Below are 24,337 nucleotides of genomic sequence, written 5' to 3' on the forward strand. Positions count from 1 at the left end.
GTACCCCCTGTATAAAGCCTCTCTACAGTTATTTTACTAGTGATCTTTAATTATTTGTTACTTTTATTTTTCATATTTTAATTAACACTTCTTTTTCTTAACTGCATTGTCTTAAGGATCCGCACCTTTTTTACATTTTCGCCTAAAATGACATACCCAAATCTAACTGCCTGTAGCTGAGGACCTGAAGCAAGAATATGCATATTCTTGCTTGTGGAAAAGTGCAATTAATGTAGGAGAATATATGTAGAAGAATATATGTAGGTTAATATATGTAGGAGAATATAACACATTATATCTGGTAAAAGAGAATACAAAGAACAAAACATACGTTTAAAAAATAATAACCGTACCGTAATATTTGAAATGCAAGAGAAAGGCCATAATGAATTATTCCAGCCCATGCACGATTTAGACTGGCCACTAGATGGCAGCAGTGTATGTGCAAAGTTTTAGACTGATCCAATGAACTATTGCATATCTATTCAAAATGTTGTATCAAGACTGCCCAAATGTGCCTAATTGGTTTATTCATACATTTTCAAGTTCATAACTGTGCACTCTCCTCAAACAATAGCAAGGTATTATTTCACTGTAATAGCAACTGTAAATTGGACAGTGCAGTTAGATTAACAAGAATATAAGCTTTCTGCCAATATCAAATATGTCTCTGTCCTGGGATTTTTTTTGTTTCTTACATCCTCATGCTAATCACATTAGCGTACGTTAGCTCCCAAGGACGGGACACCGGTCCTGTAGAGGTTTTAAGGGGTTGTAAGTAAGCATTTCACTATAAGGTCTACACTTGTTGTACTTGGCGCATGTGACAAATCAAATTTGATGTGAACCTAGATCAGCTAGATGCAGGCAAGAGTGTGCAAGACGGTATTGAATGTGTCACTGACTGTCACTTTGATTACTCAAAATTATCTCTTTTATTTAACCAGGCATGTCAGTTAATAGCAAATTGTTATTTACAATGACACCCTACCCCGGCAAACTCAGACGACGCTGGACCAATTTTGCGCCGCCCTATGGGACAACCAATCACAGCCTTATGTGATACAGCCTGGATTCGAACCAGGGACTGTAGTGATGCTTCTTGCACTGAGATGCAGTGCCTTAGACCACTGCTGCGCAACTCATGGAGCCCTCTTGATCTGCGCACCTACTTTGTAAACTTTCATTCATAGGCCAGGTTGTAGCAACCTCATGATGGGTATAGGGAACATTAGAGTATCATGTAGTAGCCGAAACCTATGGATGTTACATAGAGCTGGGTGAATGGAATATGAACGACAGTAACCTAAACCTATCACTGTTACATAGAGCTGGGTGAATGGAATATGAATGACAGTAACCTAAACCTATCACTGTTACATAGAGCTGGGTGAATGGAATATGAACGACAGTAACCTAAACCTATCACTGTTACATAGAGCTGGGTGAATGGAATATGAATGACAGTCATCCAATGTCGCTGTAAGGCCTCTCTAAAAAATGACATCATCCTTCCTGATGTTCACGACCATCGCTGATGTACCGTGTTCTTCAATCAAATACATTTAGAATAATTATAATCTTCCATTAAGATTTCTAAATATTAATCTAGCCTAATTTTTTAGTTTTTAGTGTGTAATGTGTTCTTCAATCAAATACATTTTGAATAATTCATCTTCAATTAAGATTTCAAAATATTAATCTAGATAATTGTTGAGTTTTTCATGATTTCGTGGGCACTAATCAGACAATTTTATTTTCCTCGTGAAAGGTCAATTAATCCATCTGAATGTGCAAAAGCCTGTTGTGTATTACTGTGTTTATAATGCGTATTACCGTAATTTCACCACTAGAGGGCTGGAGGGAAACACTAATCATTATGGAACTTTTGTATTTCTGACAAAAATCGGATATTCAAATTTTCTAATGATAAATCGGTATCCCAATTGTCAGTGTTTATCCATTGATGTGCATCTGGTTTTAGTTAACCCAGAACTAAAATCTTGTGTAATTGAGTCAGGAGGCACGATTACCATTTATAAATGTTTACATTTTCTGTCCACACCAGGTTATTGTATGCATAATCTGTGACAAAATTCGAATGCAGTTGTCTCTGGAGAACTTGTTCTAAGAACTTCCGCTGAATCTCCCAAAAATGTTTTTGCTCAATTAGTTACCATGGTTACGCATATATTCCTCCCATTTGTTTATTTTCAAAACATTCCAATTTGGGCGTGCCCATATAGGTCAGTTCCCCAGAGTGTAAAAGGTTATAGCCATAATTTGTTGATGTAATGGATTGTCAATCTTTGCATCCATAGCTCTGTTCAGGAATTTGAAAGTGATTACATTTCTCCAGCCTCAACCCTCAGCTCTTAACCAAAACAAGTGTTGTGGTTTGAATCCCAGATTGCTCCTTTAATTAAAGTACAGTATTTTTTATGGTATGAAAAGCTGTTTTCTGAGAAATAATTCCACAGTCACAAAGGAAGTGTATGTAGGCCGACATGTTTTTAATCAATACTCAACATTTTACCATGAAAATCATATTTTATGAAACACAGGAAATTGCTAGGACTTTGGTCTTGTTTATTCAGATTCTTTTCCCTGTAAGAAGAAAGAAATAACAGAATGGATCAGTATTAATAACGAACATGATAAATATATCAACACTTGGAAATAAGAGAATGCATCAAGTATTTAAGACTCTGTACTCAGCTTGATTTTTGATTAACCTTTTATAAAGAAAAATGTATTTTACCCTGTCCTGAAAATTTTATCTCAGAGATCTTAAATAGATTTGCGTGATTGTTAAACATCAGTATTGACCTCTGTGAAGAATGAATCATAGGTGGTGTTGATGTGGTCATGTTTGAACATCAGTCAGGTGTAGGTTTAGCAGCAGTTCTATACCTTTCCAGAGTCACGGGTCTTGGCTCTGAGCTTGTTGACCTGAGTCTCAGCGATGTCAGCGCGCTCCTCAGCCTCTTCCAGCTCATTCTGAACCTTCCGGAACTTAGACATGTGCTGGTTGGATGCTTCCTCCTGAGTGAGGAAAAGAGACGAGAGCATAACATCAGTATTGAAAGTTTGGAGCTTCAGGTACCAAATTAATATATATATTTAAAATGTATTTTAACGTTGTTTTTTTGACAGATTTAGGATAGCATTGTACAGTATATATAGGGAGATAGATGATACAGCAGAGAAAGTGAGTGGTGGAACAGAGGATCAATCTGCTGCTTCCTGGGCCATGTGATCCAGGAGAGTCAGCACCACCTCTCTATTTTAAAATGTTACACATAGGAAGAGTCACTGTGCGTACATTTCTTCAGAAATGACTTGAACTATCAACTGAGTCAATGTTGACGTTGTGCAGTAACAACACTTCAACTAATCTCACTAAATGTTTTGTAATGTCTACTAAGGACTGTAAGCTTTCAGAGTATTTGACTAAGTCTGTGACTCACCGCTTCCTCAGCCTGCCTCTTGTAGGCCTTCACTTTCATCTGCAGCTTATCTACCAGGTCCTGAAGTCTGCCAACGTTCTTCTTATCCTCCTCAGTCTGTGGGAGAAGTTACAAGGATCAATAGTCCATAGTTTAACACACAAACCAGTGTGCTTTAGTGTGTGAAGAATGCGCTTTTTTTACCTGGTAAGTGAGCTCCTTGACTCTGCGCTCATACTTGCGGACTCCCTTGACCGCGTCTACACCTCTTCTCTGCTCGGCCTCCACCTCAGTCTCCAGCTCACGCACCTTTGTGGAAGAAATAAAGGTCGGCATTTATGTGAGGTGGTGAAGTCAGACGTAACAAATCTTTGTAAAACAGGAATGTTCTTCAGCTAGTCGAGGAGGCACAAGTGTTCCTATGAACTTTTACGATTTTAATTAAAGGGGTCTATAATAAAAAACAACTCATTTTCATTATGTAGGTGGGTTATTGAGATAACTCATCATTACACAATAGCCCTGTGTATAAAATAACTGATTTGGCAGGGCGAAAACCTGAGAAAAATCCATTCAGGAAGTATTTTTTTTGTTGGTTTTGTAGTTTTCTATTCAATTGTTACAGTATCCATTGACTTAGGACTCAATTTGCAGTTCCTATGCCTTCCACTAGATGTCAACAGTCTTTAGAAATGGTTTCAGGCTTGTATTCTCATAATTGAGGGAGTAAGACCAGTCTGAATGAGTGGACCCTGATGTGTCACAGAGCTTTTTCATGCGCAATCCCAAGAGAGTGCATTTCTTGTTTACCTTTTATATTGACGACGTTATTGTCCGGTTGAAATATTATAGATCATTTCGGCTAAAAACAACCTGAGGATTGAATATAAACATTGTTTGACATGTTTCTATGAACTTTCCGGATACAATTTGGATTTTTTTGTCTGCCTGTTTTGATTGCGTTTGAGCCTGTGGATTACTGAAGAAAACGTGCAAACAAAACGGATGTTTTTGGATATAAAGAGACTTTATCAAACAAAAGGAACATTTATTGAGTAAATGAATGTCTTCTGAGTGCCACCATATGAAGATCATCAAAGGTAAGGGATTCATTTTATCTCTATTTCTGAGTTTTGTAACACTTCTGCTTGGCTGGTTACTGTTTGTAATAATTTGTCAACTGGGCTATGTTCTCAAATAATTGTAAGGTATGCTTTCGCCGTAAAGAATTTTTTAAATCAGACACCGTGGTTGGATTCATAAGAAGTTAATCTTTAAATCTATGTGAAATATGTTTTGTTTTCTGAAATTTTATAATGAGTATTTCTGTATTTGAATTTGGCACTCTGCAATCTCACTGGATGTTGGCTAGATGGGACGCTAGCTTCCCACATACCCTAGAGAGGTTAAATCATTCAACAACTTTTATTAATGCAATTGCAGACAGAATTTGACAACAGGAACATAGCATGCATGCATGTTTCCGAGTAAGTTCTGCAAAATACTCAAGGGTATTTTATAAAACCTGAAGTCCAGCCTTAGTGATGTCACTGCCTACGTCATTACCTTCTACCCATGAGACCAAGCCAATGCATCCACAGCTACACAAACAAATAGTTTCAGTGTTATCTAAAAGCTTAGCAGTAAATGCCCACACCCCAATTTGATTTATAATGGAACGTTTGACTAGTCTCTTGACTCTTACACTCCCTGGGGAGCTCTGTGTCTCTGCATCTCTTTTATATTTTAGGCTCTTCTCACAGACAGCCTGAACTCACACATTTCTCAGACAGTTTCTTTATAAGAGGCAGAGATTGGAAATGTACTGTGGAACAATATTAAACCTCATAATGTATATTGTTAATCTGTAGTCTAGGACCCTATAAATGTAAGGAGGGAGGGGTATTATAAACCTCCCTCTTTAATTAGTACAATATAAGCCTAATCAATTATTATAATACATCAAACATTTGGTACAGCCCCTATCATAACCCCTGACATTCTCATACCTTACTGCTGAAAGACTTTAGCTTTAAAAAGTTAATTACTCAAAATTGTAATAATAAAGCGTATAAAATGTATTTAAACACAGTAATCTTCAGAGGGCACTTATTAAACATGTATTGTCCTACAAAATACCCAGAATGCCATATTCAAATCTTACCAAAAGTAGATTTTTTTGTGTGAGAATGTTCCACAAATGTTCCTCAAGTGAGGCATTTTCCCCCAACATACCTTATTTTTATATGATCAAATACATTTCCAGAAATCTGTTTTTCAATCCACCCTGCTGTTAACTCACCCTGGACTCCAGTTTCTGGAGCTGCTTCTTGCCTCCCTTCATGGCCAGATTCTCAGCCTCATCCAGACGGTGCTGCAGGTCCTTGACTGTGACCTCCAGGTTCTTCTTCATCCTCTCCAGGTGAGAGCTGGTGTCCTGCTCCTTCTTCAGCTCCTCGGCCATCATGGACGCCTGGAATGGTAGTTAGTTTAATTTATGCACCAATCATAAAGCTCCTTTGGGGTTTTTGGGGTTTTTAAACCAGCACAGCGACTGCTGACCCTTGGGGACAAATCAAGTTGATGTAATTCAAGGACTCACGTCAGTGATGGCCTTCTTAGCCTTCTCCTCTGCATTCCTGGCCTCCTGGACGATGTCGTCCACCTCTCCCTGCACCTGAACCAGGTCAGTCTCCAGCTTCTTCTTGGTGTTCGCAAGGCTGGTGTTCTGAACGAGGAAACAAGGCGATTTGTTTGACTCTCAAAAGATCTTACACAAGGCTGAAATGATGAAAATCTAAAAGCAAGCACTGTTGAATTATATATGTGCATGAACAGTTTGCTTGGTTGAGTTTCATTAGAAATGGTTTTTGACCCGTACCTGGGAGTGCAGCAGTCCAACACGCTCGCTGGCGTCTACCAGCTCAGTCTCAGCCACTTTGCGGCCTCTCTCTGTCTGCTCCAGAGCAACTCTCAGCTCCTCGATTTCAGCCACCATCAGACCGTTTCTGCGCTCCACCATGGCTGCCTGCTCCTTCATGTCCTCTGCGGCTCGGACGGCATCATCAAGGTGCAATTGGGCATCCTGGGGTTCACAATGAATTAGGAATTGTGGAAGTCGGGCAATATAATCGGTGAGAGAAATGTTAATGGGTAAAAATGTCCCTAATATCCCTACCTTTCTACACTCCTAGAATTAGTGGTGATTAGAGGAACCCTGGAGATTCTCAAGGAACCCCTAGAGTTCCTCAAGGAACCATTGCTAGTCAATGGTTCATAGTTTCACATTTGGTTAGTTGAGGGGTTCTTGGGTAAACCGTTAATTGTTAAATGTAGCAAGGGTTCATGGAGGATCCCTGGAGTGGAGGCATGGCTTAGTAGGGGCATGGCTTTAAGATAGATATTCTTTGGGCCGACCGTTAGAGTAAATTTAATTCCTGTTCATCTGTTCTGTTGTATTGTCATCACATGTTCAGTTTTGTTGCTTCAATGAGGCCAGTGGAGGTGTATGAATTCTTCAAAAGCAAATACCAAAGTTGTAATATTTACAACGTTCTTATTGTATGTAAGTCGCTCTGGATAAGAGCGTCTGCTAAATGACTTAAATGTAAATGTAAATGTTGTATGTAATCAGCAATTAAAAATGATTATATTAGAAAACTCAATATGCAAAAATATTGAAGGAACATTTCAATTTGTAGTATACTAACTTAACATGATGAACAGGTTTTAAATTTATGCTAATGCTTGACAAAAAATAACCCTCCAATAAGCAGAGGTGTGGACTCGAGTCACATGTCTTGGATTCGAGTCACAAATATGATGACTTGCAACTCAACTTTGACTTTAACACCAATGACTTGTGACTTAACTTGGACTTGAGCCTTTTGACTCGAAGAGCACATTATGACTTGCTTAGGACTCGAAACTCAAGACTTGAAACTTGTTGGTCTTGACTTGCGACTTGCCTCGGACTTGCCTGTCTTGACTTTGGACTTGACTCGGACTTGCCTGTCTTGACTTGGGACTTGAGTGCTAAGACTTGAGACTTACTTGTGACTTGTAAAACAATGACTTGGTCCCACCTCTGCCACTAAGCCACATCGCCAATCTGATAGAATGACACCTCTATAATATATTATTGAAAAGGTTCAACATTTAACCCCTCCCATCACAATAAAGATAACAGTTTGAAACTTCACACAAAGGTTTCTCAAAGGTCCGTTTCAGAGGAGTTCCTCTTGGAAGCTTTTTCAACTGGGAAGGTTCTGCCGGTGCGGCAACCCAAAAGGTTCTTCTAGGCCCCTTTACTTCTAAGAGTGTACAGTATATTAGTCCAGTCTATTACATTCCTCTGATCTATTATTTTCTACTGATTCACAAACAAATCCCTCCCCATGTTCAGGTTGTTGAGCCTGATGTCCAAGTCCCTTTACCTTGAACTGTCCCTGGACGTTCCTCAGCTGTTTCTGGGCCTCAGAGGCCTGCCTGTTGGCGTGGCTCAGCTGGATCTCCATCTCATTCAGGTCTCCCTCCATCTTCTTCTTCACCCTCAGGGCGTCATTCCTGCTCCTGACCTCAGAGTCCAGGGTGCTCTGCATGGAGTCAACCACCCTCTGGCTGTTCCTCTTGATCTGCTCCATCTCCTCGTCCTTCTCAGCGATCTTCCTGTCCACCTCACCCTTGATCTGATTCAGCTCCAGCTGAACACGCAGAATCTTGGATTCCTCGTGCTCCAGTGTGCCCTGGACAAAGGAAAGCAGTCAAGCGAATTGTGCTCAATATATTAGGATGTGTATTCCACAAAGAATTAAATACTGTGTATATGATGACAATATAAACCAATACATGAAGCATTGGACTGTAGTTGATATAGGCAGGCGTAACACTGCTTTTCATATCAAACAGCTGTAGTTTGTACCTCCGCCTCCTCCAGAGCGGTCTGGATCTCAGACTTCTCTGTCTCCACGGTCTTCTTGGCCTTCTCCAGCTCATGGATGCTCTTGCCAGTCTCTCCGATCTGCTCAGTCAGGTCAGAGATCTCCTCTGCACACACAAACACAGAAGCTGTTTAGACTTGGGAGATTTCCAGTGGATATCACCAATGCACTCTAGTTTATAATGAATCATAATAACAGTTAATTAATGAAAAGCACTTCATGCTGTCCTGCAAATCTAATCACATCATTAGGTTGTTCAAAAGAATACCAATTACGAGTTCCAAAAATATATATATTCTAAAATGTATGTAAACATTCTGAGATTGTGTAATAGCAATTTGATATAATGTTGATGATTACAGTTGATTCCATTTTCATAACACTGGTCAAACATCATGCAAAAATAACTGCTGTCAAATGCTCACGTTGCAGGTTCTTGTTCTCTCTCTTCAGAGTCTCCAGATGATCCAGAGCCTCCTCGTAGGAGTTCTTCATCTTGAAGAGTTCAGTGCTCATTGAGCGAGCCTCCTTCTGAGCTCCTTCCAGCTCAGCCTGGCCCTCCTCATACTTCTGCTTCCACTCTGCCAGAACCTGGGGAAATCCATGGGATTTTCATTACAACTCATTGAAAGAGTTTTCAATCGTAAATATGCTACAATTATACTGCAACTGATCAAATAGCAGACAGAAAATATCACCCTAGAGTGAGGTTCATATATGTTCACCTTGTCGAAGTTCCTCTGCTTCTTGTCAAGGTTGGCGGCCATGGCGTTGGCTCTCTCAACGTCAATCATGAGGTCCTCCACCTCTCCCTGCAGTCTCTGCTTGGTCTTCTCCAGGGAGGCACACTTTGAGTTGGTCGCCTCAATGGTCTCCTCAGCCTCCTGCAGACGCTGGGCAAGCTTCTTCCTGTTGGACAACAGAGGATGGTGTCATGGTGAGTAACTTGTTGTGAAACAAATATTGCACTACATATTGAAGTAAAATTTTCTCAGATCCCCAACCAGCCTCAACATCCACACGGTTTATTTTAGTCTTTGCTATTGAGTGCAACTCACTTGGCCTCCTCCAGCTCCTCTGTGCGTTGGATGGCATCAGTTTCATACTTAGTCCTCCACTGAGCCACCTCACTGTTGGCCTTGGACATGCCGCGCTGCAGCTCTGCCTTGGCCTCCTGCTCCTCCTCAAACTGCTCTCTCAGGAGATCACAGTCATGGCGGGCAGACTGGACACCATGGGCCAGTGCGTTTTTAGCCTGAGAGAGAAAGAAAGACAAAGAGAGGTTAGAGAGGGAGAGTAAAACAGATGACAGTAGGAGTCTCTGAGCGAGGTGTAGAAACAGTCTATGTGTAGATAAAGCTCTAAACTGGAAGGTGGTTCCCATTTAGGATGCCTTACCTTGACCTCCTCCTCAATCAGTCTCTTCAGCTCTTCCACCTGCTGGGTGAAGGCCTGTTTGCCTCTGGTCAGCTGAGACACCAGGGCTTCCTTCTCCTCCAGCTGGCGGCCAAACTCACCTGCAGGGAAAGAGGGACCTCCTGTGAGTCATTCTTTCTCGATTTAAATTGGATTTTGAGGAATCGTAGTGCAGAAACTGTGTGGACTGAATTTACAGCCCCCAACACATGTTATTGTGTACTACTGAGGTGAACTATATTGGTTTGTTGTTCATTGTTGATGGTACCATTTTCTGTCAGGAGTCTGGCCCTCTGTCCACTGATGTCGTTGACCTGGCGAACATTCTCATCATTCTTAGTCTTGATCTCGCTCAGCTGGTCCTCAAGAGTACGGCACATCTTCTCCAGATTGCCCTGTTAGTGAAACATATGGGACTGTCAACTTCAGTTTATTCAATGGTAATTTAGTTGACCATCCTCAACACTGCTTGACCAAAACATCACTACTCACCTTAGCCTTGGCGACGGCCTCCATGTTGCTGGAGAGGTCATCAATCTCCATCTTGTACTCGCTCTTCTCTTTCTCCAGCTTCTGCTTGACGCGCTGCAGGTTGTCGATCTGCTCCCCGAGCTCAGCCACACTGTCGGCCTGCTTCTTGCGCAGAGCGGCGGCTGTGGCCTCATGCTGCAGGGTGGACTCTTCAAGATCACGACGCAGCTTCTGGAACTCAGCCTCGCGCTTCTTGTTCATCTCAATCTGAGCAGCAGTGGCGCCTCCGGCCTCCTCCAGTCTCTCGCTGATCTCCTCAAGTTCCCTGGAGAGATCGGCCCTCTGCTTCTCAACCTTGGCCCTGGCAGCACGCTCAGCCTCAATTTCCTCCTCCAGCTCCTCAATACGGGCCTACAACAGGTGGTAAGAGCAGGGGGAATGAACACTACAATACAGTTGAAATAATTGAACCTCACTACATAATAATAGCATGTACTGTATATTTAGCATAAATGTGTTTATATATAGCCAGCTACACTAACATATTTACTATATTCATTAGACAGTGTCCCATGCAGGAACCAAACTAACAATGGTAAGAAGCAACATCTTTACACAGATTAGAAGCACCAGCAAGAAGCACCATCTTCCATCTTACTGAGCCATCAGAATCCACCAGAAAGAATGTGTGCTACCAGAAGAAACGTGTGAGTTATTTTCCTGTACTGGAGCTTAGATCCTGTACTGTACCTGGAGTTCCTTGATCTTCTTCTGCAGCTGAGCTCCCAGAGACTGCTCATCCTCTATCTTGCTGAGGAGCTGGGTGGTCTCAAACTCCTTCCTAACAAACACAAACACATTTGTTTTGGTTAGACAGTGTAAAGGGAGCCTACATTACCATTCACTTTGCTTGTAAGAATCACATAAGTCTAATTCATGATTACAACAATGAGCCAAGAAGAACCATTATGTTGATCAAGAAGGCAGGGAAAACTGTTGTCATTTATTTGTGTTTACTTCTTGATTTTCTCATCAGACTGCTGCTTGTCATTCTCCAGGTCCATTATGGACTCCTGGGCCAGTTTCAGATCTCCCTCCAGCTTTCTCTTGGCTCTCTCAAGGTCCATACGGAGCTTCTTCTCTTGCTCCAGAGAACCCTCAAGCTACAAGATATAAACAGACATGTGTTGGTCAAATCTAAACAACTGAAGATAAAATCATCTTGCATACTATCATGGCCAGAATGTCAAACTCCACTCACGTCGTCCACTTGCTGTTCCAGCTTGGTCTTGGCCTTGGTCAGAGTGTTGACTTTGTCCTCCTCTGCCTGCAGGTCGTCCAGTGTCTGCTGGTGGGCCTCTTGGAGGGCTTTCTTCTCCTTGGTCAGCTTGGCAACACTCTCATCCATAGACGCCATCTCCTCTGTCAGGTTTTTAACCTGAAAACGGCCACAACAAAATTTGTTTTTGGTCACTTCACCATAAGTGGTTAAATATATAATAGAAATGTGTCAACAAGTAGTGTACTATAGATTTAACACTAGATGGCGCTGTACTCCATGACAGTGGACTGAATGGAAATCATAAACGAGGGGGGAGCAGAACATGTAATGAATGTGGGGAGTCCACCACAACTGAAATTCCACTATTTTGTGTCTTAATTTTTACTGCACTCAAAAAAAGACTTGAATTACATTTCTGTTTTGAGTTGATCATTCTTTGGATTATTGTTTGCTTGGACTGTTTACAAGACCTTGTTTTCAGTGGCGTGCTTCTCCTTCTCCACTTTGGCCAAGGTGAGCTCCAGGTCATCAATGTCCTTCTTCAGCTCAGAGCACTCATCCTCCAGCTTCCTCTTCTTGGCAGTCAACTCAGCATTCATCTCCTCCTCATCCTCCAGCCTCTCAGTCGTCTCTTTGAGTTTGGCCTCCAGCTGGATCTTGCTCTTGATGAGCCCCTCGCACCTTTCCTCTGCATCGTTCAGATTCTCTGAATCCTGGTTTCAGAACAATATTTTTTTTAACTGTGTTTTCACTTTGTGTATCAAAATATAGACTTCATTTAGTCAAATAAGTCAGAGCAAATCAATTTAAATGTCTTAAATTTACCATGGGCATTTTCTTGAGTTAGTCACATAGCAATTGTGTTAGTGTCTATGTACTTGTGTGTCTAAATGTGCTCTGATGAGGGTTGTTGCTCACTCACAGATGCGACTTGAAGTGCCAGGTCATTCTTCTCCTGCACCATGGCCACCATCTTCTCCTCCAACTCCTTCTTCTTGGCCAGAGCCTTGGACAAGTCCGACGTCATCTTCTCATAGTTCTCCTTCATGTTGGCCAGCTCCTTCTCAGTCTCAGCGCTCTGCAGCAGGGGCTTGATCTTGAAGTACAACTTCATCCATGGCCAGGTTTTCACATTCATGAATGAACGGATGTTGTACTGGATGGTGAAGACAGAATCTCTGGTCCACAGAAAGGATAGAGTGACATGGTGAGTGACATGGTGAGTGATATGGTGAGTGACATGGTGAGTGACATGGTGAGTGACATGGTGAGTGACATGGTGAGTGACATGGTGAGTGACATGGTGAAAGATCTCCTCCAGTGTTTTTGATTTTTACTTTTCCTGTGGAAAACGATACCCCAAGTATAAATACAGTAAAGTACACACACTAAAAATCTATGTTTTGAGGAAAATATATATTTTTTAATAAAACTGCAAACTTCAAGCAGTGGCATTCCCAGTATTCCTTAATAACTGGAAAAGTAAAAAATAAAATCACTGGATGACGTCTTTAAAGCTACATTCTGCGATTCGAAGAATAACAAAATGGGGACCCCACCGCCAGCTGAGGAATGAGGCTCGGGAAATATAATCCCTCTTAAGTGTATAGACGTCGCTCTAGATGAAAGAACTGACAGGTGATGTTAAGATCATGAGGCATTTCATATTATTCCAGAATTAATGGGTAAATATTACTCATTTAAATAACAATTGAACAGCTTGCTAAATCCCAACCTGCTGCTTTAATAGAATATTATAACATGTACCTTCTCATCCTGAACAACTCACAGCATATTCAGTACACAATCATTATACATTACATACAGGAGGCTGACAGAATTCTTTGCCAAGATGTCTACTCTTCCTCACCTCCTCTCCATCATCTTGGTGAACTCTCTCCTCATGAGGAATCCACGGCTGAGAGCCTGGACCATGCCGACCAGAGAGGCCAGCTTCTCATCTCTCATCTCCTCCAGGACACCCAGCAGACCGGCTTTGAAGAACACCTGACACAGGTTGACATGGTCAATTATAGAACCAGTCAAGTGGAAACAGAAAGGTTGGATCCAAAGAGAGGAACAAAACCACTAGATTGATTTTGAACAGCATAAACATTGTGATCCTTACAAACAAACCATGAGATCGGTTGTTAATGAGCGGTAAGTTATTGTATAGTTGTAGATGAATAATGTACACTGATATAGATAACTGCAGACATAATGCACAAGATAATGAATTGAGTACAATGTTTCTTCACATTTTTAAAGAAATAATTACAAGATGGATAGATCACCCTGGAGAGACATTTAATGGTTAGAGTTTAAATTATCATTAAAGTTGTGTTTTAGTTGGCATCTTTTGCTGGGGGGGGGTTTTGACTGACCTTGGTGTGTCCAAACTTGTAGTCCTCGTGATTCACATCAATGGACCCAAGCAGCTTCTCAGAAGCCTTCTTGTTGTCCATGAACTGGCCCTCAGGGATGACACTGGCATTCAGTACTTTGTACCTGAATCAGGAGAAATGTTTAACATTAGTCAAGTTGTAATGGGTTGGTTAAGCCTATTCTGATGCTGGGAAAACCCTTGGAGAAGATGTGTGTGTGTGTGTGTGTGTGTGTGTGTGTGTGTGTGTGTGTGTGTGTGTGTGTGTGTGTGTGTGTGTGTACCTCTGCTTGAAGTCAGCATAGATGATTCTACTGGGGAAGCCCTTCCTGCAGATCCTGATGCCCTCCAGAACACCATTACACCTGAGCTGGTGGATAACCAGGAAGTTCTCCATCAGACCTGGAAACACAAACCAAGTCTCTATTAATACTCATAAACAGGTTAAAGACTGGTTTGTTAATGTTACTGATACTGTACTGACAAGATGTCATATTTAACTCAACATCTATTGTACCTGGAGTCTTTGACTCGTTGGGGATCAGGCAGCGCACAAAGTGAGGATGAGTGCTCCTCAAGTTGGTCATCAGCTTATGTAAGTTCTCCTGTAAGAGGGTTACAAACCATGTTATCAGAAATCATTTCTGATCATCACTACAGCTGAATATCCACATTTTAAAAGCTCACCCTGAACTGGGAGGACACAGTCTGCATGGAACCACCCTTCTTCTTGCCTCCTTTCTTGGTTGTATCTGTTATAATGGAGAAAAGTTCCATATAATTATAAATGAGAGGATCTCAGGTTATCTTCACACACATCTTAATTCTGCCATTGAGATTGTGTAAAATAACACCTATTGTATGAGTACATTAACCCAGTAAATCACCCTGACAAATTGTGATACATTTAAAGCAGCAATCAGCAGTTGAAACAATAACAACGCATCCTCCCTGCCCCTGTTTCAATAAAACACTGAGAGATGGTCTGGAGAAACATAACCACTCAAATGTATAAACAGATCTATGTATTGAAGGACTGACCATTCATGATATCAAAATGATAGTATTAATAATGTTTTGAGGCTGTAAAGTGCTTGTTTCCCTTTACTTTGCTGACAAACATACGAGTAAAAGCTTATATTTCGGCTTCTGATGGGGTACAAAGGCTGAACTAAGCTGATGTTCTTCAAGAAAGTTACAGTATGTTCTTCAAGAACAAATGGGTACATGTCCTAAGTCCACGAATGGATGTAGCAACTGCAGACTGAGCCTTTAAAGAATATGGGACTGATTTGTAACTAGTACTTCATGAAGTCTTTTGATGTTCTGCTAGACTTACCCTCAGGTGGGGCAGCGACATACAGGGTCGCCAACAGTTTGACTGAAGACTTCCCGTACAGCTGAAGAACTGAGTCGTTCAGGGGGTCCTTGTTCTTCTCCAACCAGCCAGTGATGTTGTAGTCCACAGTGCCAGCATAGTGAACCAGGGAGAAGTGGGCCTCTGCCTTGCCTTTGGCTGGCTTGGGCTTCTCAAACGCCTTGGTTTTGCCAAGATGCTGGGAGTACAGCTTGTCCTTGAAGGTAGTGTCTGAAGACTTGGGGAACATGCACTCCTCTTCAAGGATGGAGAAGATGCCCAATGGCTTTACGAAAAGAGATGTATATCAAATTAGTGATGTTTACATTTAGGATCATATTTATTCCTTTAGCAAACATGCTATTATCAGAGTATCTTCATTTAGTGGCACAATAGGAAACATATTGAGTTCTCAACAGTCGTACCATGTGATAATACCTCACATCACTCCATTTGAGCTTTGCTGTTGAGGTCCATTATAATCCTAACAGACAGCTTACCTTCTCAATAAGCTCAATGCAGGCAGCCAAGTCCATGCCGAAGTCAATGAAGGCCCAGACGATTCCCTCCTTCTTGTACTCCTCTTGTTCCAGGACGAACATGGTGTGGTTGAAAAACTGTTGCAGTTTCTCATTGGTGAAGTTGATGCACAGCTGCTCCATGCTGTTGTACTGTTGAAGGAATTTCAGAGGGGATCATTTCATCATCATACAAGGCTGTAATCCATCTCAATCACAACTAATTGTCTTGTTCTGGTCTCAGACTCACATCAAAGATCTCAAACCCGGCAATGTCGAGCACACCGATGTAGAACTGCCTTGGATTCTTGGTGTCCAACATCTCGTTGATACGGATGACCATCCACAAGAACATCCTCTCGTAGATGGACTTGGCCAGAGCCGAGACTGAGTTATTAACCTGCAATGATAATAGCTCAAATTAATAGATGAGATATTGACCATGTCTAGTGACAAGGTGAAAAGAGCTTGGGGAAAACATCATCACTATTCAAAACAAGCAATATACTCATCACCAAAAGACGTAGGGTGCTCAGAAAATGGTAGAAGCTGTGTTTGGCCGCCTTACCTGAGGCACGGTCTGTCCCTTGGTCACATACTCGTTGCCGACCTTCACTCTGGGGTAGCACAGAGCCTTCAGCATCTCAGCTGAGTTCAGGCCCAGCAGGTAGCCGATTTTATCAGCCACTGGAGAGAGAACCAACAACAACAGACTCAGAAACACAAGATCACTTGTTTCTGATGTCACACTGACAAAAGGGTTAGGTTTTGATTTGAACCCACATCCATAATTTTAAATCATTTCTGGAGGTTGGAATTTGGTCTCTATAAATGATCTCCTGCCGGGCTTGGAGGAGGCTCTGTCTATCTGACACGTTGTATATCTATGAGTGGGACTGGGAATGGGACTAATGTTTACATATTGTATATCTATGAGTGGGACTGGGACTAATGTTTACATATTGTATATCTATGAGTGGGACTGGGACTGGGACTAATGTTTACATATTGTATATCTATGAGTGGGAATGGGACTAATGTTTACATATTGTATATCTATGAGTGGGACTGGGAATGAGACTAATGTTTACATATTGTATATCTATGAGTGGGACTGGGAATGGGACTAATGTTTACATATTGTATATCTATGAGTGGGACTGGGAATGGGACTAATGTTTACATATTGTATATCTATGAGTGGGACTGGGAATGGGACTAATGTTTACATATTGTATATCTATGATTGGGACTGGGAATGGGACTAATGTTTACATATTGTATATCTATGAGTGGGACTGGGAATGGGACTAATGTTTACATATTGTATATCTATGATTGGGACTGGGAATGGGACTAATGTTTACATATTGTATATCTATGAGTGGGACTGGGAATGGGACTAATGTTTACATATTGTATATGGGACTGGGACTGGTTATAATGTTTACATATTGTATATCTATGAGTGGGACAGGGACTAATGTTTACATAGTGTATATCTGTGAGTGGGACTCACCCTCTGTGCCGTCTGGCTCGGCCTGCTCCTCACGCTGCTTCTGCTTGAATTTCAAGTTGCCATGGTGCAGTACAGCTCCTGTCAGCTTGTAGATGCCATTTTTCTCATCGTTGGTGAAGCCCAGGATTGTAATGGCATCCTGGCATTAGACAGGAAGTACAACAGTGATGAACTGAATGGTAGTTTTCTCACATACAGAACACTGCAGTTCTGTTCTCTCAGCAGAAAAAATGAGATGGATACATTTGACTGGGTTCTCAGATCCACATGATTACACTTGACCAACCCTGGTAGATGACAGCACAAAAATAATTTTAGACTAGAGATTGACACGGGAACAGGAATCCCGCGGGTTTTTGCGGGTCCTCCGGGATTCTGGCAGGAATGGGAGTGAAGTGCTAGAATCAAGTTCGGAGAGGATCAACAGTCCACAGGAGCTGGCAGTACATTTATAGTTATAAACATCGTTTTGGTGTGGAAATATATAATGGGTAGAGTATTTCATTACAATTTTTATTTTATTTTTACGAGTACACCCTCGCGGCTCACTCCAGTTGTAGCGGGTCACAACGCTTCCTCAGATGCCAACCGACGTTATTAGGCTAAATGAAGAAGCCTTCAGTTGAGGAATTGCAACATCTTGTTGCCGCCAAGGAGCCTTCACTAACAATATTAACATTAGAGCCAAAGGAAATGGCGATGTTTTAGTTCAATTTGATGGTCTTGTCTCTGACAATGACGGAACCGAGAACATGCTGCGGTGTAACATAATCAAATTACGCGACAAACAAGAGAGCGGGACACGCGGCCTGATGCCGCATAGCTGCTCTCCTCCCAACAACTTTATCGTCAAGCCTGATTGTTCGTGGATTTAACTAAACCCGTAACGTATGAGGTGAAGAGGGAAAGAAAAATGTATTGACTTATGCAGTAATGCCCGCTCAGGTTTATTTGTTATGTTCATGTTGTAAATGTTATTGTGTTGTAAATGTTCATCAACGGCGGTGCTCAGCTGTAGGTGACTGTGGTCTGTCCTCATCCTCCAGTTTCAATCCATCTACATTTAGGTCGTTTAGAATATGTTCTTATCCAGGGCGATTTAGGCCTACAAGTCAGTGCATTTAACTAAGATAGGTAAGACAACCAGATATCACTGTCGCGTATTGCATTACTGAAATCATTTAGCATACTTCCTAAACAAACACAATAGCCTACACACTGTATTTCTGTGCGCAAAAATGTGCACTGGACGGGACAAGAGAGATTGTTTTTTATCCGGAAGGGACAGGAAAGTTCAAGGGTTGTAGAACTGTTGCTGGATCAGGACAGTACAGGAAAAACCATTGACAGGCCAAGATGAGAAATGAATTAATTTTCACTCCCGTGTCAACCTCTATTTGACACAGTTCCACAGGGACTTAGTGACACTCTCTTGTGGATGTCTTACATGTACAGTATGGGCCTCAAGGTGAAGTGTGAAGGCATGAAGAGTTTGTTGAGACACAGGCCTAACTAACAACAAGGCAGAATAAAACAAAACACACGGAAATTCCCAGCTGCCACCAAGTTGGAATTGCACAGTGCATTCAGTGTGTATGGTGGTCCTACCCATTCCATATATAGAATATGATGACTCAGTGTGTACGGTGGTCCTACCCATTCCATATATAGAATATGATGACTCAGTGTGTATGGTGGTCCTACCCATTCCATATATAGAATATGATGACCCATTCAGATGACTCAGAATATGTGTACGGTGGTCCTACCCATTCCATATATAGAATATGATGACTCAGTGTGTACGGTGGTCCTACCCATTCCATATATAGAATATGATGACTCAGTGTGTATGGTGGTCCTACCCATTCCATATATAGAATATGATGACTCAGTGTGTACGGTGGTCCTACCCATTCCATATATAGAATATGATGACTCAGTGTGTACGGTGGTCCTACCCATTCCATATATAGAATATGATGACTCAGTGTGTACGGTGGTCCTACCCATTCCATATATAGAATATGATGACTCAGTGTGTATGGTGGTCCTACCCATTCCATATATAGAATATGATGACTCAGTGTGTATGGTGGTCCTACCCATTCCATATATAGAATATGATGACTCTGTGTATGGTGGTCCTACCCATTCCATATATAGAATATGATGACTCACGGTGGTGTAGAATATGATGGTGGTCCTACCCATTCCATATATAGAATATGATGACTCAGTGTGTACGGTGGTCCTACCCATTCCATATATAGAATATGATGACTCAGTGTGTACGGTGGTCCTACCCATTCCATATATAGAATATGATGACTCAGTGTGTACGGTGGTCCTACCCATTCCATATATAGAATATGATGACTCAGTGTGTATGGTGGTCCTACCCATTCCATATATAGAATATGATGACTCAGTGTGTATGGTGGTCCTACCCATTCCATATATAGAATATGATGAACCCTTTGTTTGACTCACGTCTGTGGCATCCAGCTCTTCCTTGTCGTTGATGCTGGCCACAGTGATCTGACCCTGACTGCACATGGGGAAGTCGTAGGGGTTGGTGGTGATGAGTGACATTTCTATGGACAACAGAGGATGTCTTGTCAGTTAAATCTCTTAGAATTCTACTGTCCTACCTTTACAGTATCTCTCCTTTACTCAATAGATGGACTCAAGGATGTAGTATAAAATAAATAGCATCAACTGAGACTCGTGGACTAGTGCATCACAGTCCATTACTTGATAGATATTTCCCAAAGACCTGACCCATATCTAGATGCCTTGTTACCATGGATGTACTCATTGTAATAGTATTTATAATAGAGGTAGGAAACATTCCCCCTGAATCTCTACTTTGCCTCACCAATAATGTCAGGTTTGTGATTGGTCATCATCTGGAAGAAGATGTGGTAACCTCTCTCATCGGGAAGCTGGAAGGACACTCTGGACTTCTCTAGCAGGTCTGAGAGAGAGAGAGCGAGAGAGAGAGAGAGAAGGAGAGAGAGAGAGAGAGGGGAGAGAGAGAGAGAGAGAGAGAGAGAGAATATGAGATAAAATTATATGATATGATGATATGCTCTCCGAATAAGAGTATATGTGAATTTAGGAAATCATTGAGAAACAATGAAAATTAACTCACAGGTCTCAATGTCAGCTTTAGCCAGTTTGCTACCTTGGAAGTGAATCCTGATGAATTTACCCTACAGTCGAGCATGGGGGTTAGAAAGAGGTTAACTAAATACATCTAACATTTTACTTTGATAGACCCCTTTAAATGTTACAGTTTGTTTGACATCTATTGATACAACAGAAGGGAAATACTGAAATACATTGGTCCAATGTTAGATAACTTTCCCAGTGTGCCCTTCATACTTACGAAGCGAGACGAGTTGTCGTTCCTCACTGTCTTGGCATTACCGTAAGCCTCCAGCAGAGGGTTAGCAGCAATGATCTGATCCTCAAGAGATCCCTGATTGAGACAAACACAAGTTGCTCAGAAACTGGTTAAGTGGTAAAGTTAGTTATTCTCGATTGCTTGAACACAGCCCACCAAACTGAAATGTGTTAAAATGGCACTCAGAAGCTGAACATACCTGCATTTTGGTGGGGTCTACTTCCTTCTTGACACCAGACACTGCAATGGTGGCAAAGTACTGGATGACACGCTTGGTGTTGACAGTCTTTCCTGCACCGGATTCTCCACTGGTTAATATGACAGAGAAACAGGGGTTTTAGTCACATGTTTGAATGTCAGATTGGCTTTCACTAAGAAAAAACATTGAAAAATACACTGTTTTCCGACATAAATTAACACATATCCCCACTCATCAACTAATTTCTATGCGTAGCCTAATCCATTCATAATGTCATGTATTTTCATCACACACAAGTGTCCCAACATATTGCAGTAGAAACCCTTTTTCAAGTGAGATTTTAGTAAACAACTTACGTAATCAGGACGGACTGGTTCTCCTGGTCTGTAACAAAACAACATATTGATTATCATACTCAAGCAACATTATGGGGACATTATTGAATTCATAGCATCATCATGGATTTAAATTAGGAACCTTTTCCATTCAAGGCCAGTGAAATCAGATATTACCAGCAAACTGTTCTAATGTAGACTTCTAGTCAGCAGATACATCCCTAAAACATATGTAACTTCCATCCATCCATCTACTTATCCATCAGCTCATCCATCCATTCATATACCCATCCATCCATCCATCCATCCATCCATCCATCCATCCATCCATCCATCCATCCATCCATCCATCCATCCATTAGAGGTCATACCAATCTGCATGAACTGAAAGGCGTTGTCAGAGACGGAGAAGATATGGGGTGGAGCCTCCATCCTCTTCTTCCCTCTGTAGGCGTTAACAACCTCCATGTCGTACACAGGAAGCCACTTGTAGGGGTTCACCGTGGCACAGAACAGCCCAGAGTAGGTCTGGATGAACGAGAATAAATCCAATTAGGGGATTAGAACAATCAGATTTAAGTTTACCTGGATTTATGTGAGGATGTGGGTGTACTATGGTATAGTAATGTAGGTCTACTGTATTGGTCTGTTTTGGTTTCTACCATGACTTTATGTGTAGTACTGTATGTGTGTGTATGTTTATACAGGTATCTTACATAGATCATCCATGCTGCATAACGCTCTTTGAGGTTATACAACACAGAGGCTTCATTCAGGTAGGTCATCATGGCCATGTCCTCAATCTTGTCGTACTTCGGGGGGTTCATCTGGTAGACGTCCGCTTCCTTGAACTCTTTTCCTGCCTGAAACAGTCAGAAATATAGATTATATGCAGATCAAACTGGACAGGACTGAATTCTGTTTGCTCATTAAATACAAGTTCAATCTTTACATTTAAAAAGAAAATCTGCACAAGCCCATCCAATCCAACGACTTTGTCATCAACCACTGACACACGGTGATTAGTAACTCGTCAGCACAGAAAATGTCATGCTAATTTTTAAATAGCAGCGATAAAAAGTGTTTGAAGGTTATATTCTGCTGTTGTTACTTATTTCGTTTAGTCTATTGGCATGTTTTGATCATGTTGATGTTTATTTCAAGATATGGAGTAATTTGAATAGTTTTCAAATCAGGCTTTTACCTCCTTAGTGCCGTCCGGATGCGCGACTGTCACAGTACACTTTCCTTCAGCCCTGGCAGTGACCAAACCCTTAAGGTAAAGCTCCTTGGTGTCTGCGACATAGCAGGCGTTCTTTGAATCAAAGGGTGCGGTTTGTGCCTCCATCCTCTCCTTCTCAGGCTTACGGAGGTATATGGCAGCCTTGCCGTAGATTTGCATCTCCGCGTCCGTACTCATGGTGACGGATCACTAGGAAAGAGGCGAAACAAGAAACATGATTGACTCTGTGGTGCTTCCTCCACAGTCAACAGATTTGTGAGGGGTTTCTCTCACAGAACATTTGTCACTTTTCTTATGAAGACTCAAACTATGTCTCACCTTCTTTTTCCCCTTCTACAGATGAATTTGTACTTCTTGGAGAACCCTGGGAAACATTAGGGTGGTGTGAATAAGTCTAAAGCATTAACATTTAGTCCCCGGAGGGCCAGAAAACATCATTCAACTCAATCATGACAATCTTGTCCAATTAAACTACAGGTGCAACTGGTAACTTTCATTTCCTGTTGACAACTCACTTAACTACACATTCTGACAAGAATTCAAATAAATACCCCTGAAAACCCAGTTACATTATAAACCAACCCCTCCATTTATAAACAGCAGGAGAACCACTTTTGACCGTAAATGAAATTTACAGATTTGAATAGAAAACACATTTAAAGTTAAGCACAATAAATAAAATAAAACATTTTAAATCAATGCCACTTGATTGCATTTTAAAAATCTAACAAGACACATGTAAGATTCTAAGCACACAAAATGTTGGCAAATGTAAACATGTGAAGAGGTGGAGAGAGTCTTACCACAGAGGAAGAAGGTGTCTGTCTTATGGATGCTGGGGTCTCAGCCTGTTTATATCTGGTTGGAACTGACAACCAGGCAAAAGTTAATTATGGACCACTCTGGTAAAGGACATGGATTGACTGAGAGACCTCTGTATTTCTGTGTCTCACTGGCGCCACCAACTCCCAGGAGCGCCACACTCCCATTACATTAGTTTTTTAATGCAATAGTTGGTTTTAAATTGATTTTCACTGAATTTACGTTAATTCGATCAAATCAAATGTTATTTGTCACATGCGCCAAATACAACAGGACCTGACAGTGAAATGCTGACTTATAAGCCCTTAACCAACAATGCAGTTTTAAGAAAAAAATGGATCATAATAAAATAATCATAATTATGAAAATATCAATATGACAATAATCATGACGCTGCCACTCAAATACTGTAATGACACTAAAAAATATATAATGTTACTTAATTTAGTTTAATTTTTGTGGCATTAATCCTTAGCAACAGCTTTCTTTATATTTAAAAAAATAGATCTATTATTTTGCTTTCAAACACATCTAAACGGTCTCCTCAGTCACCTCCTGCTTGTGAAGGAGTTGGCCGTTACTTCGTGCTTTGCTTAGTTTGATTTGTCACCCTGGTAAAACCATATTACAAAGATGAATTTAAAGCTACAACAGAAACATTTAGGCTTTCAATTACAGCTCATAAAAGTGTTATAAATCAACGGTGTAGTTATTTATCTACAGTATGATCTATTGAAGATGCTGCAAGGGCTTTTAATCGTCTCACATGTCAGTTGTCTAAAACGGTCCAGGAGGATTCTTCAGGCTTACATAACATCAGTACAGTATTTAAATCATCTTATCCACTCATATTTCTGACAGCCAAGTAGCTGCCTCAAACTTTTATTACACTCTGAGGTAAATCGTTTAGCAGCTGGCTTCTATAAAACTGCTTTAAAATGACTATGTAGTTACTATAAAGTAACAGATTCCTTTCCATTTCCATGATATT

The 24,337-nt window shown here is 41.2% G+C and overlaps 1 protein-coding gene across 1 annotated transcript; it reads right to left on the reverse strand.

The window, feature by feature from the left end:
• Window positions 1-2,492: 2,492 nt before the first annotated feature.
• On the reverse strand, window positions 2,493-22,864 carry LOC124019535 (myosin heavy chain, fast skeletal muscle-like). The gene is made up of 40 exons (XM_046334899.1): window positions 22,843-22,864; window positions 22,486-22,713; window positions 21,998-22,144; window positions 21,653-21,809; window positions 21,303-21,330; window positions 20,947-21,055; window positions 20,730-20,822; window positions 20,493-20,553; window positions 20,217-20,315; window positions 19,829-19,932; window positions 17,336-17,474; window positions 16,385-16,503; window positions 16,067-16,216; window positions 15,799-15,969; window positions 15,281-15,584; window positions 14,629-14,693; window positions 14,459-14,546; window positions 14,226-14,343; window positions 13,943-14,066; window positions 13,429-13,565; window positions 12,481-12,736; window positions 12,029-12,271; window positions 11,538-11,714; window positions 11,294-11,439; window positions 11,027-11,117; window positions 10,298-10,687; window positions 10,074-10,200; window positions 9,788-9,906; window positions 9,448-9,644; window positions 9,115-9,298; window positions 8,815-8,980; window positions 8,371-8,495; window positions 7,886-8,194; window positions 6,331-6,534; window positions 6,052-6,177; window positions 5,752-5,922; window positions 3,654-3,758; window positions 3,471-3,566; window positions 2,914-3,045; window positions 2,493-2,607 (listed from the first exon to the last, which is right to left on the reverse strand). Exons 2-40 carry the CDS (start codon window positions 22,699-22,701, stop codon window positions 2,590-2,592), a joined length of 5,811 nt encoding a protein of 1,936 aa, XP_046190855.1. The 5' UTR covers window positions 22,702-22,713; window positions 22,843-22,864; the 3' UTR covers window positions 2,493-2,589.
• Window positions 22,865-24,337: the final 1,473 nt, after the last annotated feature.

Source organism: Oncorhynchus gorbuscha, unplaced genomic scaffold (assembly GCF_021184085.1).
Source record: "Oncorhynchus gorbuscha isolate QuinsamMale2020 ecotype Even-year unplaced genomic scaffold, OgorEven_v1.0 Un_scaffold_624, whole genome shotgun sequence".
Lineage (NCBI taxonomy): Eukaryota > Metazoa > Chordata > Actinopteri > Salmoniformes > Salmonidae > Oncorhynchus > Oncorhynchus gorbuscha.